General features: G+C 46.0%; 1 protein-coding gene across 3 annotated transcripts in view; it reads right to left on the reverse strand.

Moving 5' to 3' along the window:
- The window catches only part of cdh19 (cadherin 19, type 2), a 74439-nt gene that overhangs the window by 6343 nt on the left and 49304 nt on the right, over positions 1-18792 (reverse strand). For all 3 annotated transcript variants that reach the window (XM_086102510.1, XM_086102508.1, XM_086102509.1), the window contains exons 6-16: positions 17963-18204; positions 17609-17903; positions 15937-16056; positions 15174-15341; positions 14386-14576; positions 14029-14282; positions 12159-12295; positions 11962-12083; positions 11544-11661; positions 10663-10914; positions 8308-8822 (exon numbers count right to left, since the gene is read on the reverse strand). In XM_086102510.1, coding sequence (XP_085958636.1) covers positions 8323-8822; positions 10663-10914; positions 11544-11661; positions 11962-12083; positions 12159-12295; positions 14029-14282; positions 14386-14576; positions 15174-15341; positions 15937-16056; positions 17609-17903; positions 17963-18187 — 2382 coding nt within the window. In that variant the 5' untranslated portion in view covers positions 18188-18204 and the 3' untranslated portion in view covers positions 8308-8322. The remainder of the gene's footprint in view (positions 1-8307; positions 8823-10662; positions 10915-11543; positions 11662-11961; positions 12084-12158; positions 12296-14028; positions 14283-14385; positions 14577-15173; positions 15342-15936; positions 16057-17608; positions 17904-17962; positions 18205-18792) is intronic.

An 18792-nucleotide genomic window follows, 5' to 3' on the forward strand; every position in this document is an offset into this window, starting at 1 on the left:
ATGCCACGAGCGGGGGAGAAGAGGGCTCGGGAAACATTCGGGTACTGAGCCAAGTCTCCCACAGCATCGGTAGGGTCAACGCGAAAGGTCACACACCTTGGACACAATACGAAGGGAAATAGCCCAAGAGAATCAAGTTGGAATATGAAAGGGGGAAAAAAATGGTAGTTGTACGAGAAGTTTTAACATGTGACTGTCCAGATATGTTTTTATTCCTCCATCGAGGTTTTTTTTCTCATCACTGAAAAAATATATATTTTCTATAAAACGATTTTTATATAGTAATTCTGTTCCCTCTTTACTGGAAAGGCGAAAAAAAGGTTTCCCGCGTCATAATTAATTAAACAGCTGAGTAAAAAAAGCTAAATTAAATGTTCTTGCAATTTTTAATGAGTAGATTTGGATTTTTTTCCCCATGGATTTAAAAAAAATTATAGCTTCACATATTTTAAAAAAATTTAATTTCCTATAAAATTCAGACTGAAAGTTATGAGTGAGTGCTGAGCATTTTCACCCCTCATAAAAGCAAAAATTCTTATTTTCATAGCACACAGACTTTTGTTTCATCCAATCAGAACTTGTTTTTTGCCACGAAACAATGGCTTGTAAATGCCGACTCCAAATATTTCCGCTATTGGACTTCTTTTCATTCCGACGTAAAAGTTTTTGGAGGCGTTGCATGCGTGTAAACTAATCGTCCTAGAGAGACGGCAGCGCCGTTTATGCTGGCTGCGTGCATGATGAGCGCCCCCTGGGGGGCCATCGCTGCATCAAGCGTCACGGTGTCTCTCCGTCGGCAGCCATTAACATATCGTGAGCGCGCTCGCTCGGAAAATTGGAGGTCTCCAAAGACCTTGCGGACGCCCAACGCCGTCACAACCGCGTCGTCGGCGATTTTCCGATCATATCCACATTGCGTTTGTATCGTATTAGATCAAAAATCCCAATTGCAACAATCAGTTGTTTTGTTTTCAACAATTACGAGACCGCAAATAGTTCAAATGGACCAAAAGCGCCCGTTAGGCCAGCGTAGAAAACCTGAGACGCTTTAAGCAAAGCAGTATGATGAAATGCTAATAGGCTAGCAACATTTAAGCAACGGTACTTCCTGTTTGCGCTCTTATTTGACCAACCAACTTCATGATTGACAGCGACGTTAAACAGTGCCACAAATCTTGTGTTGAAAACAGATTATGGCGAACCCCGAGGATGTGTTGGCATGGTACGTGAATTTCACCGGCAAACGAGGCGCGGCGTCCAAGCAAGTTACAACGGTGTCTTTTCCGAGCGACTTTTTTTTTTTTTTTTCTCCGAACGCCGATTTGAATTTGCCGTCTTTTCCTCCAAAGACTCGTTTGAAATATGGAAGACTTTGGTCAGGTTTGTTTGACGGCATTAAGCATTCAAATGAGCCCGCCTAGTAAATCATCAATCAAAGGGCCTATTCAGTGCAACGGCGCGCTCTAACGCGCCGCTGCAAATCCATCAGCGGCTGATGGAGGCTTTTTACGACGACGACGGCGCATCGGCATCAGACGCTTTTCCTTTCAGCTCATCAGCCGCAACACGCACGCGCACGTAAACGCGTCTGAGGGAAAATCTCGGCTGCTCGCACAAGACTTTCGAGTTCCCCTTCGCATTTTTTTTTCCGCACTCGGCAGGCCGACCAAACACCTTTGAAGGTCAGCAGACATCCCGGCCGGCAATCATGCGCCGCGTCCTCGGCCGACGAGCGAACATCTGGCAGATTGCGAACGAGAGCGGCGGCCGCATTTACCCCCCCCCCCCCCCTCCTCCCTCCAAATGGCGCGACGTGCCTGATACCCGCAATGACGGCAAATTTAGCTCCAGAGGGATGTTGGCGGAAATTACCGGACGCTAATGTACTTTCTTCAAGGGAAGGAAATGCAGCAAAACACATTCACAAGAAAACGGACAGAAGGGCACTCGTGTTGGAGATGCTCAAGAGCAACAAAAGTCCTTCTGTGTCTTTTAAAACTAAGATTTCTCTTTCCCTTTTGAATTGCATATTTTTTTTAAGTGCTACTTTTTCCTTGTAAAATGAACAAAATCTTTTCAAATAATGATCAATTGCACGATGTTTGAAAATTTAATTTTTTGGTGCAGAAGTAAGAACCATTTCGATTTTTTTAAATATTTTCCTTTTTTTCTTGTAAGACTTTTTTTAAAAATTGATAAAATTAACATTTTAGTTCTATTGAACTTTTCTTATAAAATCAATTTTTTTTTCTTGGAAAATTTCATTTTTGTTTCTACCAACACTCACTCTTCAAATGTCAAACTGTTTTCTCGTAATAATCCACTTTTTTTTTTTTTTTTACATTGCAAAATGATTCCTATACAATTTCGCATTTTCTTTCTCGTCACTTTTGGCACCCTGAAATTTTGCTGGCATCTGACATTTTTCCCTCCACCCCAAACTCGACTGTTTACAAGAATAACCTTAGCTGACAAGCCACATGCTGCTTCACCGAGATGTTATCGACTCATCGTAACGGAGAATTCCATTTACTGGCTGTGTATGATTTCATTGCCATGAAGATGAAAGTATTTGTCGCCTGCGTTGTCGCGGCGGCAAAAGGAAATTACATCAAGCGTGCAATCTTTCATAAAGAGCCGGCAAAGTGACAGCGGATGCTGACAACCAGGACGTTTCCTGCGTTCTCATGCTAATCATTCACGACAGCGACTCCAACGGTATCCAAATGTAGAATTTTTTTTTCCCAACCTCTTTGTGGGGTTGGAAAACATCTAAATGTGACCTCACAGAGACAAAAAAAAAAAAAAAAAGAGAGAGAGAGGCGTCCGCTCAAATGTTGTCTGGCATTCAACAGACTTTTGTGCAAAGGAAGGAAGGCTTCACCTTGCCAAGCAATAAAAACGCACGACATCCCGAGATGCGCGTCGCGGGCAGATGCGCTGCAATCTATTTATGATATGCGCACACAGACACACGCACACGCGCGAGTCGTCACAAACATCAGAGGGGTCGTTAATGGAGGCGGACAGCTTGGCTGCGGCAGAGGAAATGCACGTGGACGTCCCCGTAGGACGCCAGCACTCTCATCATACGACCCCCCCATGCAAACGGCGACGCCTCAAGATTCGAGTGAGCAGACGTACGAGTTTCTCAAGAGACGAGTGAAACCACCAGTTGAGGTTTTTGGGCAAACCAAACAGGGGGGAGAAAAAAAATAAAGTGCATGACGTGTTTTGTCATGAAAACAACTGCATAGATTTGCCCTGAGCAAAGGTCATTAGCATAATGCTGACACGCAATGCAAAAGGCCAATGAGAGGTTGATTTTTGAATAAGTGGGGACATGCCAGCCAAATTTCATCAAAAAATGTTTGTTGGCTGCAAAACAAACAAAAAAAAAGGAACATTTCTCGGAGTCAGAATCTATTTATGAAAATGTCATCAGATGAGATTAACGGATGTGAAAGAACTCATCAGAAGTCGCCTCGCGATCCCAAACAGAATTGCTATCACAATCCTAACCTTGGAAAATGAGCCACATGCTGCTCCACCGCATCCCCGAAAGACAACGACTTGCAATCGGCTGCCATGTCGCATCGCGCCCTGCTCGATTCCCATTCAGATAAGCCTGAGTGACAACATTGCTATTAAATGGTCTTCCAAGGGCTAACGCTGTAAAGTGTGCTACTTCTTTCGGGGGGACGGGGGGTGGGATTAACTAAACTGCTCAATGTCAACACGCTGCCCCCTCCCCCTCAGATGTTGACTGGCCGCCACGGCACGTTCCCCAGGCCCTGCTTAGCATTCCGGCGTGGGTGTTTCCTAAAGGTTAGCAAACCTAATTAGACATTTATGCGGGATGTTCAAAGGTCTCTTCCTTATTAATGATGTGCAACTTGGCCGACGCGGCATCCATGACGCCGACACGCCTCGCAAGGAGGCGCATACACAATGCATCCGGGTGGCCGCCGCTGCTGGACGCGCAGGTAATGTCACTGTCCGGTGCAATGGAGAGAGTTTCATTTGCGGAAAATAACAACGGCCAACAGCAAATCTTAATCCGAGACAGCTTTGTGTCCTTTGATATATTTCTAGCGCCGATTTTAAAAATGTCAACTTTTTTTTCTAGAGCGTCACGTTTTTGAGATTTTATTTATTTTTTGCTTTTGATGTTTGACTGCAATGCGGATTTTACCAGGCGTTATCATTTATAGCTATGACATTTTTTTTTTAATTATAAAAATTCTTGTGTTTCTGGTCGAATTACTTTTTTCGTCTTTTCGTCTTGTTGCTGAACCTAGCCCTTCATTATTCATATGACAAAATATATAACGATATGATCACTTTTGTCTCGTTCGGAAGTACTTGAGCAGCAAAATCTTTCCGAGGCCTTTTTTTTTTTTTTTTACCCTGATGAACTCAACTTGATTTAATGAAGTTATCTTGCATTGAGGCCGCTGTGTTTACAGCGAGTGCTCTCTGCGCTATGTAAATATATTTGACAAGACACAATGCACCCCCGCCCCCCGCCCAACCCCGTCCAAATAAAATTCAATTTCCATTTATTACTACCATTCGGACTTGAATCAATTATGTATGACAGCAAATTAGCGGTGCACGGTGGCGGCGGCGGCCATCGCTCTCTGCAGTGTCAAAGTCGACTAAATCAAGCCCATGTCACCCGCTGTGGACACGAAAAAAAAAAAAACTAACTTTTTTTCCCCCCCCTGTTCTGCAGATTAGAGGAAGGGGAGTTGACTAATCATCCAGGAGTGTGTGCGTGTGCGAGTGTGTGCTTCTAATAAGGCAAGAGAAAATGAAGAGGAGCTAAAGTGTGTGCAAGTCATCTCTCATTCCGGTAGCAGAAGGAGGAAGTTGTCAGCTTCGTTTTTATACTTTTTGTTGAAGGATGACGCAAATAACAAAAGCGTGAGTGGCAAACAGCGAGCGAGCAAGCAAGCAACGGGGAGCGCGTCGGCCCACTGGAGCTTTCCAATGACCTTTTTTGACGGATGTACTGCACCGGCATCAATCCTTCAGTGGCGGCTGGCGCGCACTGAGAGTAATGTCCTCTTTATCAATGACACGTTTGACACTGCACCCCCCCCCCCCTCACCACCCCGAGGCCGCTGCCATCATGTAATAACGCGTTCATACAACGGCAACGCAAGCAAAGATTAATAAGACATCACCTCGAGAGCATGCGCTCCGAATGGACTTGGACTGAGAAGGATAGAAGACAGAGGCACCGGGCACGGGAGGTGGTAAGAAGACCACGAGATGGTCCAAGAATGACAGAATGATGAAACATCAATGACAGCTGACCCCCCCCCCCCCGCCACCCACCCAGTACCCCTACAGTGAACCCCGTGGCACAGGAAGCCCGAAGCTGTTCTTGCAAGCTCATGATTATAATACCGCAGCATCACAAAGGCGAAAAGGTTGACATCATTGGGAGAAGCACCTTTGCCGAAAATTAGCCACGGAGTTGTGCGGCAGATCTCGGAGGGCATCATTACGGCCGCTATCAAGAAATGTTGGAGATCAGGAACCAACGCTTGAATATTGATGATTGCGATAAGCAGGCCGAACTCGCCGTCCTGCCTCTGGTCATGCGATTGCGGCTCGCGAGTAGAAGTTAAAGAATCGATATGTGATAGAAGCTTGCCGTCCACTCCCACACAGGTCGTCATTGACTCCGGCACTCATTTTACAGCTGTGAAAGCACTTGTTTTTTGGGGGGGTTTTCCTCATCAAGTCATGACAAACTTGTCGTGTCGGCGAGCCGTACACAAACTTTATTATGCCATGCACACCCTTGGGTGTCCCAATCTGATATCAATCCGATATCAGTCAAATAAACAGTATCAGATTATAACAGTCTACATCCAAAATCTTCGATATTCTTAATTTATTTTGTATTTATTTTCTTCGAGGGCAGTACATTCTCATGTCTGAGGTCGAATTCATGGAACCCAAATATTTGACATAAATGGGTCATTTTCTCATTCGATTGTTGCTGACTTTCTTTGTTTGAATAGTCTCACTTGATCTTTGAACATTTCATACCAAAAGATTAAATAAATAAAAGCATGTATCATTCTGACTGATATCGTACGGGAATGATATCGGTCTCGGACAGGACTCTTGGCTTAAGTATTGGTATCGCACCCGGAAGTTAAAAAGTTGTTTTGGGACAAGTTGGAAATGTTTTTTTTAAACATTTGAATGCTGATGGGCCTTTTGGGTGGCTGTTACATTCTTACATTACACCATCCAACAGCGATTTAAAAATCAGTGGCTCGTCGTTCAAACTGAACCTCGCACCCCGTACGGGAGTTGAAGTTGGGTTCTGCGATATCGCTTCGTGTGCGGCGGGCTTCACGGGTGCAAGTCTCTGTCTGGGCTCCGCAAAAACATATTCGGAACATAGCGCCCTCTTGGAAATGATTACAACTGCCCTATTTGTCATCCACACAAACTATTTCACGTCATTCAAGATTCTCACCATTTTCCTCGACACATACTAGTCAAATCTTTGAGTGGATCCAGGTGAAATTTGACTCCCAACAACTTCATTGGTCAGGTACTTTACGGTACTTGTTGAACAAAATGACATTTCAATATTTTCAGTTTCGTTTGGGTCACTGTAGAAAAGGTCATCAAATTTCAGGGTGAAAGAATCACTTTTGAGTATTTTATCGTTGTCAAACGTCAAAGCCGGTCTAAGTGTAGGTATGTCAAGCTTAAAAGGGGGGGAATTATTCCATCTCAAAATGAATCTCTTGGATCTTTGTGCCACGATGGAGGCTGCCGTAATGGCTACAATTACACAAAGAAAAGGGCCAGCGAGTTGAAATTAGCCGCGGGATTCACGTGGGCCGAGGCTTTCAAAGGACAACAGGAGCCGAATGACTTTTGAACGCGACGCAACGATTGGAGGAGGACTCAAAGAGAAGCGGCATGGCCAAAATCAATAGCCTTTGTGTCAGTCACCGGCCGCCTTGAAAGCCCCCCACCCCCTTTCAGGTGAACCCCTGCGTCTTCAAGCGGCCACTTTGAGGAATCGTTGAATCTAAAAGGCCAAGCGTGCAAAAAAAGAAACCCTGCGAACCAACATCGCTAGCGGACTGGATCAGCTGAGTCGAGCACTTGGCGCACAGAAAGGCCCAGCAAGGGAAGAAGATCGACATCTTTTTTGACACTTCACTTCATCAGGCACATCTCGCCGGCGTCTGACCTTCAGCCCAATTAGCGAGCCTGAAGGGGGCGGGGAGGCTACTGCTATGCAATTACCCCGCGAGCTGACACCAACGCCGCTCACGCTCAACATTATGCACGGCACTTTTTTTTTCTCTCTTTATACATTTCAAATGGGGAACTTTTGCTCCGGTAAAATGTGCCGCTGATTGGCTGTGACGGCGCGAATTGATGCTGACTCACTGGCAGGCTTGATATGATGCAGCACGATGCATATTTATCACGTGAAAGCCTTTCAGGAAATATGATCTTTATTTAGAAAAATACATTACTGCACACACCCTCGCTTTATGATGAGCATTCACACCCGCCGTAAATAATAATCCATTGTAAATTGCATCGTGAAATGAAAATTACAGGTCAGTAATACTGTATGTGGGTCTTTTACAAGGGTAGAATAATATAGGAGCAAGAAGCTACGTATTAAAGCATAAACGATGACAATAAAATATGAAAAGAATAATTTTTTTGTCCAACCGGTCGATCGCGGTCACCGTGGACTACTGGTGCAGGGGGAAATTAACCGATTTATATTAATTAACTCATTCAGTACCAGACAATTCTGGACCAAGTCTGAAAAGACGTTTAAAAACGTCTTTGGGAGTGAATGAGTTAAATATTATAATTATGTCGAAATATATATTGATACATATTATATACGGTTATCGCACTTTGTGCCTCTTTTTCAGGCTTTTGTTGAGAAGAAGTACAGCGGGACGATCGTACAAAGCCTGACAGCCGCGTGATAAACAAAAAGAGGCACGCAGTGGGAGCATGACGGCAGTGTGCTCCACAAAAGTCTGAAAAAAAGACGCAAAGCAAGAACACGGCAAACACCAAGGCCCGAAAAAGAAACACAGAGCAAGAATAAGGAGAAGCCCGATACCCCAAAAAGTCAAGCACACAGTGAAATATAAAAAAAGTATGACACCAGTGACCCTGAAGGAGAAGCACGCCGTGAGAGAAGTGAACCATTTTCGAGCCGAATAGCACCGCAATTGGCAGTGAGTGAGCGTGACTGCCTCATGCTTGTTTTTCTTTTCACACCTGGGATTGGGCTCCTCAAAAGACTGTGTCATCCTCCACTCCGCCGTACCAGGGCGACAGTCTGGCCCAGGGAGATCTGGGAGTCGAGGCAGGCCTCTCCAAACCGCACGACTCGAGCGAGCTGAGCGAGCCGGCCGAGGATCCCGAGCCTTCGTACGCGTACGCCGTCAGGCAGTCAAAAGGCGGGGCGCACGGGTCCCCGTCGGCCTCGTCCAGCCGGTCCAGGATGAACTGCCTGAAGACGTCGTCCTCGGGCCCCACGAGGTGAGACTCTCGCAGGGACATGCGGATGCTGGCCCGGACCTCGTCCCGCGCCAGCCGCTTCTGGCGCCTCCTGGAGTGCGGGCGCAGCGGGACCACCGGGAGGCCCGGGTCCAGGCCCGGCCCACCACTCTGGGCGTAGTACAACACCTTCTGCGACACGGTGTCGGGCAGCTCCAGCTCACTGGCCTTCTTCTGCGCCGCCTTTTGCTTGCGTCTGTGCCGCCAAAGTAGCAGCGTGAGGACTGACGATGCTGCAGAAAACAACATGGCAGCGTTACATCTTGACACAAAGAATAAATACATTTTTTTTAAAATCTGCGGGAGTTTGTCAGGTGCGACATGGACACAATTCTCATCTTTTTGGCTCGTAACATCACTACAATGGTTGTGAAAGGACACAAACAAAGTTGGCCTTGACAGATTGGATGTGAATGCACTCAAAATGAAGCTGAAAGTCTCGCTGCTCGCATATCATATCCATTCCAATTGTGTCCATGGGCCTGACTGCAAGTTTTTAGTTCATTATGGGTGGGAACACGCATTAAAGTAAGCATTTCACATGACATTTTACTTTCCCTATAATTATAAATTGTGAGAAATAGAGGGTGAGTAGTAAGCGGTGTAGTGGGCTCCAATATGGAAAGACGATACCCAGCTTAAGGTGTACCTTGGTCATCTCTAATCAGACACTACAAGTTCCACTTGCGGTCTGCGAGGATGCAATTAATAACTAGGAAACTAATATGCTTCACAATTAACACTACTTGGCCCAATGAGTAAGGATTGTGACACGCACGAGTAGCTTTTTATCAAGGGTATATAATAAATGTTCAAAGGACTTCCTAGAAAAGGTGCTTGAGTGTTTATTACGTTCTCCACACCCAACTCGTCCATGCATGCCTTTTGGCAAGCTTGCTTCGTGCGCGCGGAGCATGATAGAACCTCCCCCTCAAGATCTTTCCGCAAATTTGGAAGCATACCGAGATGCTAGCTGCTAAGACGAAGAACGATCGAGTTCTCGTCGTACCCCCGATCGATCCATTATTGAAGAGGTGTGTCCCAATACTTTTGTCCGCGCAGTGTTTGCACCCAAGCAAGGGGACCAAACAAAAGGTGCACCTTCGAGGGACAAAAGCCATTGAACTCCAAGAGTGTTGCATTGATGCGATGCATCAGCAGTTGTTTTTCCTTTTCTTTCTTTTGTTTTTTTGTTTTTTTTTCTTCCTGCAGCCATCCTCTCATCTGTCAGGGGTGTTAGCATAGCGGGCATCGCCATTAATCTTTCATAGCGTGGGCGCGGGGACCACACCGAGCCGCAGAGGTCATAATGAAGCTCTTCACTATGCCGGAGACGTTGGCGTTCCCGTGATGATGGAGCCCAGCCGCAATGCATCACGCCACCGCCGGCTTTCGACACGGCGAGAGCGCGAGTTCACGTCGCGACCGGCCATTCAAAGGTTGTCTGTTAGTGGGACGTTCCCGCTTTTTAGGGAGACGTTTGTGTACTTGCCGTCGCGGGCGGGGATGCTCTAGTTCAGCGGATCTGCTGGGAAAGAAAAGGAATAAATCCAGAGGGTTTTTTTTAAAGGCGCGGGAGTGGGGGGGGGGGATCTATGGAGCGAGAGACTTGACATGGCCAAAAATGCTTTGAAGAGTGGCTACAAAACAAAATTGAATTTAGTCAGTGACCAAGCTCTTGAATTCAACTTACACTATTTGCGGGGGGAGTGGAACCAACTGCGAATAGTGAAATGCTGCGAGTAATTGATGAGAAGGAGAGAAGGATTGGGTCCTCCCAAAAAGTGAAACAATTTTTTTAAAAAAGGGCATCTTTTTCAGGCTTTTGTGTGGGATATTATAAGGTCATTAATTCCAGGCTTTATTGTGTCATCGAACACTGTTTTCATCCTCTCCCTCCACTCAATCTGTGCTTCTTTTACAAACTTCCGTGAGGCAAACACACAACTGGAAAGATTTGTCGGACTCACTGTGGTTCTTTTTCAAGCTGCAGATTGTTGAACATTGTCATGTCACGCTTCTTCGTGCTTCTTTTTCAACTGATACCGCGATGCCGATCTGTCGCGTGCTCACCTGCGGCCAAGAGCAGGCACACGAGAAGCGTGACGAAGGTCTGCAGGGTGACCCCCATAGAGAGAGCCAGGGCCTCCACTCCCCCGGAGGGACAGTGGCCGGCGGGCTGGCAGCTGCACACGCTGATGGTCAACGTAGCGGTACTGGACATGGCGGGCGAGCCGCTGTCCGTCACCACCACGGGCAGGAGGTAGCGTCTCCGGTCCCTGCGGGTGAAAGTGCTCCTGCGTGCCACGATGCCCGCCGTGTTGTCTGCAAGCGAGGAGGACGAGGACGGGATACTTCTCAGTCAACATGCTTGAAAAAAACATGTGAGTGCTGATATTTTTAGTGGGGGGGGGGGGGGGGGATAAGCTGCCTGGGTGAATATGGAACACATTTCAAAAGCTGAGTGAGATAATTAAATATTCAGCATGTGTAAAAAGCACATTTGGAATATCCGTTTCAATACTTGCTGGAGCTTTCCGAATGGAACGTGGCACCAAACGGACGGCAGATTGAGCAGCGGCCGTTCATTTCATGCACAGCTCAAGCTCCTTCCTTTTCACGAACAACAAAATTCACTTATTGTGCTGCATTTTCGCTGCTCAACGTTCGGCAGATTGAGCAGCAGGTTTTTTGACTGCGACTCCACTTGCATATAACATAGTTTAGCATTTCAAATTCAGGGTGAAGATGGTCGAGCATATAATTTTCATAACAAGTATACACTTTTTTAAATTCTCAAATTTCCAAAGCAACAAAACTATAATCATATGCTGCCCTCAACCTTGTGCAGATGCACTGATTTATTTCGACAATGTTGTCATTGCCGACTAATAATGAAACACACAGACGTATAAAGTCCTACGATATGTGTGAGTGGGTTGCGGCGACGGGACCTTGGTGATCGCGAATGGTGAAGTTCGGATTGATGTGTTTGTCGGGGACCATGGAGAAGTAGAAGTGGTGACCCTCAGGAGGCTGGTCGGGATCAGTGGCGCTGAGCAGCTGAATGAGCTGAGACACAAAAAGACGCGCGAGGGCTGAGAGGCGAGGGCCACGCTTCGCAACAATCGCACGGACGTGGACGGCAACGACAGCCTTTCAGACTCTCACCCCAAAAAATAGTCATAATCATAATAATAATAATAACAATAGTAGATAAATCTGATCTGACGTATAGTTTGATAAGGCCAGAACGATGACGCGGTGCTCTCTCCGTGCTTCCTCCCAGGCTGACATGAGCAACCGAAATCCAGATATACAGTACAGCTAGCTGTAAATCGCGAGCATATCTGCGCTTGATCACGCTCGTACCTCCCCTGCCTGCGTCCCCTCGCAGATATACGGCTGGTAGTGGCCAGCCAGCTGCGGCGCGTTGTCGTTTATGTCCAGCACCCGGATGGACGCCAGGACCGAGGAGGATAAACGCTTCAACGCTGAGAGAGGAGCGGCGAGACGTTAGCATAAAGAACGATCAATGTTTTTGTTTTTGTGGGAGGAAGAAGACTTACTGGTTTCTTTGGCGACGATGGTCAGGTTGTGCCAGGCGGACGTCTCTCGGTCTAGAGGCTTGGCGATGGTGATGGTTCCGTCGTGTGGGTCGATGGAAAAAGCCTTTCCTGCACTGCTGTGTTTATCCAAGGAATATCTGGGGGAGGGAATCACAGGCAGGTGTGGATTTCGTTTTTTTGGCACTTCAGGGGGAGTGCACGATTATTTTGTTGATACTTGATTGACTAAAAAAATTGTTGCGATTGACTGGCGACCAGTCCAGGGTGTAGCCCAAAGGCAGATGGGCTAGACTGCAATAGATTATTCCATCGAATTAAAAAAAAAAAAAGTATTTTGTATTAAAATGTATTGCAGTCGAATTTGTTCTGGAAATTCAATGAGGATTGCTGTTAATTAATTTGACCTCAATTAATCTTAATCTCGTTCACATTCTCTTTCATTTGTCTTTTTTTTATTTTTTTTATTTTTTACAATGGATCAGTCCGAGTTAAATTCTCAAGACTCCAGCTCACCTGCGGCCCGAATACTTTATTCATCCGCTGGTATTGAGGATACTGCCTATGTCCACACACATAAACAGAGTACATACGGTCCAATATTTTTGACCATATACACTATAGGAGAGGACACCACATTGAAAGGTGCCTTTGTATCTCTCATAAATTGAGCCATGAAAACATCCCAGTCCAAGACAATGGAGGCATCCGTATCTGCCTAAACAAGCAGAACGTTGTTGACATGACAGTACAGTCGGTGTACAAGCATCTATTATATGTTATGGAATGAAATTAACCGAACGCCCCCGCATTGAATTACACCGGGCTGGCCAATTTTGCCACTAACAACGCGGAAAACAAGAGCAAACTTCATCATTTTTAGTGGAACTTTGCAAAGCCCTAAAATGTCAGCCAGGATGTATTCGTCACGGCGACAGCGTCACCAAAGGGACACTAATGGACGGCGGGCGGCGGATGATGTGCGGCACCTGCCACTGGCAAGCTCGCCTCCGACGGACTCCAGGCAGGAAAACGTGCCTCACTTGCAAATGACATCAAATCTCAATTCCGTACGCCGCCTCGCAGGGCGCTTTATTACATTCCCACGTCCTGGCTAACGTCGCTTTGTGATAATACCGCAATAGATAGGAAAAGCCTGTGAGGTATGAAGGAAAGAAAAAAAATCATGATGATTTATTCAGCGGGGCTCATTTCCAACTAAACTAATATGTGATAAATATGACCGGATACAGAGATCAAGGGTAAAACCGGATGCACCCAGGAAGTAGCACCATTTGAAATGGAATCATTTTTCACTGCATGGAGGAAAATAATCAGCGTATCATTTGTTCTTTCCATTTTCAAACAACGATACAATTAAAAAAAGCCAAACAAATGGCGGATTATTCATCATTCCATTTTATGCGCCGATCAAAAATATGAAAAACGGGACACAGGACTAAGCTTGATTTGTTGTGTTTATCTGAAACGCCCGAAGGTCTGGTTAGAAAAGATAACAACGACAGGGTTAGCTTGAAAGCTACTGCAAAAAGTCTCCTGAGATGTTGTTAAAGTAACCATGACCAGAATGAAAGTGCAATTAAAATTTGTTACGACATAAAGGCTTGAAAACATTTTGAAACGACAAAATGAAGAGTTAAAACAACTGAACCGCCCTAGGTCAGAAAACAAATTTAACTAGTGTGACATGACTCACAATTTGCATATTTTAATTCAGTGATTCTTTTGCACACCACTAGAGGAAGCCAATGTATGATACTTTGAGAATATCCATCCATTGACTTTCTTTGTTTATTGATATGCAGATTGAGGAAGACAAGCAGGATGCCGAGCATTGCGAGTTAAAAGTTACCTGACGGCGTCGTTGGCGGCGTCGTTGTCCCGGGCGCTGACCGCGCCGACCGCGATCCCCACCGCCGCGTTCTCCGCCACCTTCCACTCGTAGACTGGCGAAAGGAAGACAGGCGGCTCATCCACGTCATCCACCATGATCTTCAGCGTGGTCCGGTCCGAGAACTCATCCGGGGACAGGATGCGAGGGTCCACTTCCTCATTGATGGCCTCCGCCACCATCGCGTAGCGACGCTTGGTCTCGTAGTCCAGCGGCTGCAATGAAACATAGGCTTGTCTCACATTATTATATGAAAGCTATTGTCCACAAAATGAAGACTTTTGCTTGGGGGTAAGAGGTTGGGGGGGACTACATTACCTTGGCCAGCAGGATGATTCCCTCTTGTGTCAGAGGATCGGTATGGACGGTGAAGGTGGCGTTCTCCTCCAGGTCCACCTGCAGGCTGTAGTTCATCTTGGCATTGCCGCCGATGTCGGCATCATCCGCCTTGACCCTGCCCACTGTGGTTCCCACCACAGCGTCTTCGGGAATGGCGAAGGTGTATAAATCTGAAACGAAAATGATGAATGTGTCAATGTACCATCCGTGAAAGGGCCATCATATGCAATAGTTACAATTTTCATTCAGGGATTTTATTATTTTTTTGCGTCCGCGTCATCACTGCTGGTTCTACTTTGCAATGTGACAAAACAGAGGGCGCAGTTCAGACAGAAGTGTGGCAATACAACATTTATAAGCAGCGGCGTCTGCGGCGAATGAGGACGTGACGACGAGTCGTCCTCGCCTCACGCTTGCAGAATTGATTTCTTTCCCGGAGCATCCGTTCAGCGAGCTTTATCACCGGGAACGTTTGTTTCCAAAGGTCATGATACGACGTGTGAAGGATTGGAGCCGTCTATGGGGCGACATGCAGATGAGCCAGACGAGGACGCCCACTTCACCCCCCTCCCCCCCCCCTCCCGTTCTTACTGCTCTTCATTCCAAATTCAGAAGTCTATGGATTGATAAATTGCTCCCATTTTTGAAACTAATGTGGCAACAGCCAAATGGAGAGAGAGAGAGAGAGAGAGAGAGAGAGAGAGAGAGAGAGAGAGAGAGAGAGAGAGAGAGTGTTTTTCCCGATTCTCGACCAGAGTGGGACTTACGGTGCTGGAAGATGGGCCCGTTGTCGTTGATGTCGCTCAGGCTGACGCTGACGGTGGCGGAGGCCGAGTAGCCGCCGCTCATGCCCAGCATGTCCTTCACCTGCACCACAACCAGGTACTGCTCCTTGGCCTCGCGGTCCATGTCGGGCCAGGAGGTCACAATGATCCCTACGAGAGCGGGAAGTTAGCAGATCAACAATGACACTCCTGAACTCAACAATGAGAAGCGGATATGAATGATACAGTTCTTGCTTCATTCGTGATTATAAAATGCATCCGAAGAACTGTTAAGTTGATTGTGGAGGGTAAACGATGCTTTGGGTAAAAACGGCCACTTAGAGCCTTTTGGGTACAGGCACCGCCGAGTCTTCATTCAGTCGCATTCCGCATCGGATTGCATTTAAACACTTGGCTGCTCATTAAAGGTCAACACTGTGTGTGGGAAGTGCTGCGAGGCATAACAATAATCTGGCCAAGGGTGGGAGCACAACCGTTTTGGAAAAGCACCATGATAACATCAATAAATGAGAGCTAAGTTTAGAAAGCGATAAAGGGAAGAAGATGGAAAAACAACTTCTCTCCCATCTTTGGAACCATCCATCCCGTTGATTTTTTTTTAACCACTTATCCTAGTCATCGATTTAGTTTTAAATGCTTAATCAAGGATTGATCAATCACCTCGGAATGGAATTCACATCATCAAGTCATCTGTGTGTAGTGCTACGCTGTCAGTGACCTCTTGACCTGGCATTCAGTGTCGCACCTGTCTTTGGCTCCACAGAGAAGTAGGGCTCCCCGTGCAAAATGGAGTAGATGAGCTTGGCGTTGTTGCCAAACGTGGGGTCATCAGCATCTGTGGCCGTCACCTGGAACACGGTGGTGCCTGCCAGGAAACATGTGAGGGCGCAGTCAGCTGGCTAGGGGGCGGCAGGCAGTTCCACTCGACGAGGGAATAAAGGAATTAGGATAGACTCTTTCCTGCGTGTAAAACTTGAAAGCGGCTACTTCTGCCTAATTTTGGAGCGCCGCCGTCTTGAAAAGCTCATGAAAATTGTTATTATACAACCAGTCTTACACTAGTTGGGTGTTATCAAGAGCTACCAGTGACAGATTTTCTTTACTACGGCAAGTGTGGGAGACAAATTATGGCTGTTCAAACAAGTATTAAAACTGTAGCGTATTATGAAACCATGCGCACAAAGTAGATTAAATGAGTGATGTTTTTGAGTTCTCATAAAACAAGCAAGTTTTTTTTCAAGGTGAGCTGGCAATGACTGCTTTAAGAAAAACCCTGGCATTATGGGACAGTACAGCTGGGCTGGAATGCCACGTTGATAAAGGTTCCGAGAGGGGGTTATCTTGTTAGGCTTGACCTCTGCAGCCAACCTCGTGTTTTCAGAATTTTCTCTCAAGCCTCTTTCCGCATGTTTCGTATTCGAAAGTGGTCCGCATTCAACACCAAACCCCACTCCCTCATGCCGAGCCAAATACATTATGATTTATTAGGAGGCAGATATTATACTGCAAAAGGCAGATTACACATAAATTGAAATGCTAATGTTTACGCTGTGAAAGGGCAGCAGCTGTAATAACATTACTTAAGAAGAAAAAGGCATCCGGGCCGCGATACAGAAAGCAATACATTTAACTTCCTGCATGTGGACAGATGACAGACATTCATATAACCTTCTGCTTTTAATCTTCAGGCAGGATATAAGTTTGCCTTGAAAAGTGCATCTGTGAAAATGATAATGAAGAAAAAAATATTTTGGATGACTGAGGTGAGGCTGTGACGCCGGTGGGTTGCTAAACGCTGTTGATTTGCTAACACAAGATAGCGCAAAGTTAACGTTATGCTAGCATACTTCTGGAATGGTGAAAGGAATGTCGCTAAGCTAATAAAATGATGGTTTTAAAAAGCTAATGTTGCTTTGCTAATGGATCTACAGGAGAGGAAATTGGACAATATTATGGTATCGTAACATAGTACGGTTCACATTATGCTAACTGAGTTATACTTGTACAAAGCTAGCATCGCTCTGCCAAGATTCCTCTTGAAGTGCAGAGCAAACGCTAAACTAGCATTCTTGAAGAAAGAAATTTCATCTGTGCTCTATGTTGTACATAGAGCATATTTGACGATAAAGCTGACTTGACCCACCGTGATACTTAGGGTACAGCTAAGCTAATGTTGCTATGCTAACATCAAAGTGAATTGTAGCTGCAGCCCTAGTGTAAAGCCAATGCCGCTACGCTAACAAACATATTGTAGTGTAAAGTTAATGTCACAGTTCAATTTTTTTTTAATTTAATAAGACTATATTGACATACTTAGAGTAGCACAACGCTAATGTGGCGAAACAAACAAAATGATAGTATTGCAAATGCAATGTTGCTTATGCCAACATCACACTGAGTCGGTGTGACAAACGTACCGATCGGGCACATTTCAGGGACGCTGGCCACATATGGCTGGTTGTGGAATCTCGGCGCATTGTCGTTGATGTCCTGCACCTTGATGATGAACTCAGACTGGGGCTCCTCTGGCTCCTGTGAGAGCCTGTTGATGGCTTGTGCTTGGAGCACGTAGAAAGCCTTCTCCTCGCGGTCCAGCTTCTTCAGCGTCCGGATCTCGCCAGAGTACTCGTCGATCTCAAACGCGTCGCCGGCGCCTTCCCCTGAGAGGATGTATTGGATGCCAAACTCGCCACGGTCAGAATCCGATTTCAGCTGCGTAACAAGAGCTTCAATGAGTTTTGAGCATGAAGGACATGGCGGGGGTTCAGTACCTGGCCGATGACGCGAGGCGTGGGGTCTTCCTCCGGGACAAACAGCTGCTTCCAGATCCAGCCTCTCTTTAAGCGATAGTGATGCCCTGGGGACTTTGGGCCCGAGGCCAGGGCCAAACGAGGGGCTTCTGGGCCCACGGCGATGCTGTTGGTGTGGCTCAGCAGGAACAGCAGCATCAGGGCTGCCAAGACACTCCTCACTTTCGTGTCCTCTGCAGCTCCCATGCTTGCTTTAAAGCATCCTGTCGTGTTGCAGGTCAAATCAAACCATACAAAATGTTATCAAGGACAAGTTTGCTTTTAACATTTTTGTATTATACATTTGAATTGAATCAATTAGAAAAGAAAACATTTTTCAAACGTTTACTTAGGTACAATTTGCTTTTAGCTTTGATGAGCAACACATTTTGTTGAATCATTAACATTTTTAAGTGCAGTGTTATTAATATTCAAACTGTGCATCATCCTATAGTAGCTAACAAAAATATCCTTTTCGACACATGGGCTAGGCTCATTGAGGTAATAAATAAATACAAATGGTGGACAAGCAATGAAACCGTTGTTGTTTCGAGCACATTTTTAGGCCCGAAACCCTTCAATTCAATCCCACCTGACCTCAAATGTCAAAAGTTATTGTTACATTCTGTCTGTGCATTTCAAACAAGCTAGAAAAGTGTTGAACCATACAGTACTTGGTTGAAACTTTTTTTTTTTTTTTTTTAACAACAGCAGCGATATAGCACCCCCTTGGCTCAATAATGATTTGTTCCACTCGATCCTTCCCACCGCGCCGACTGGCAACCTGCACAGGGCAATACGGTGCCTTCCAG

This window comes from Hippocampus guttulatus, chromosome 21 (genome assembly GCF_054856545.1).
Source record: "Hippocampus guttulatus isolate MCC_2025c chromosome 21, RoL_Hgut_1.0, whole genome shotgun sequence".
NCBI classification, from domain to species: Eukaryota; Metazoa; Chordata; class Actinopteri; order Syngnathiformes; family Syngnathidae; genus Hippocampus; species Hippocampus guttulatus.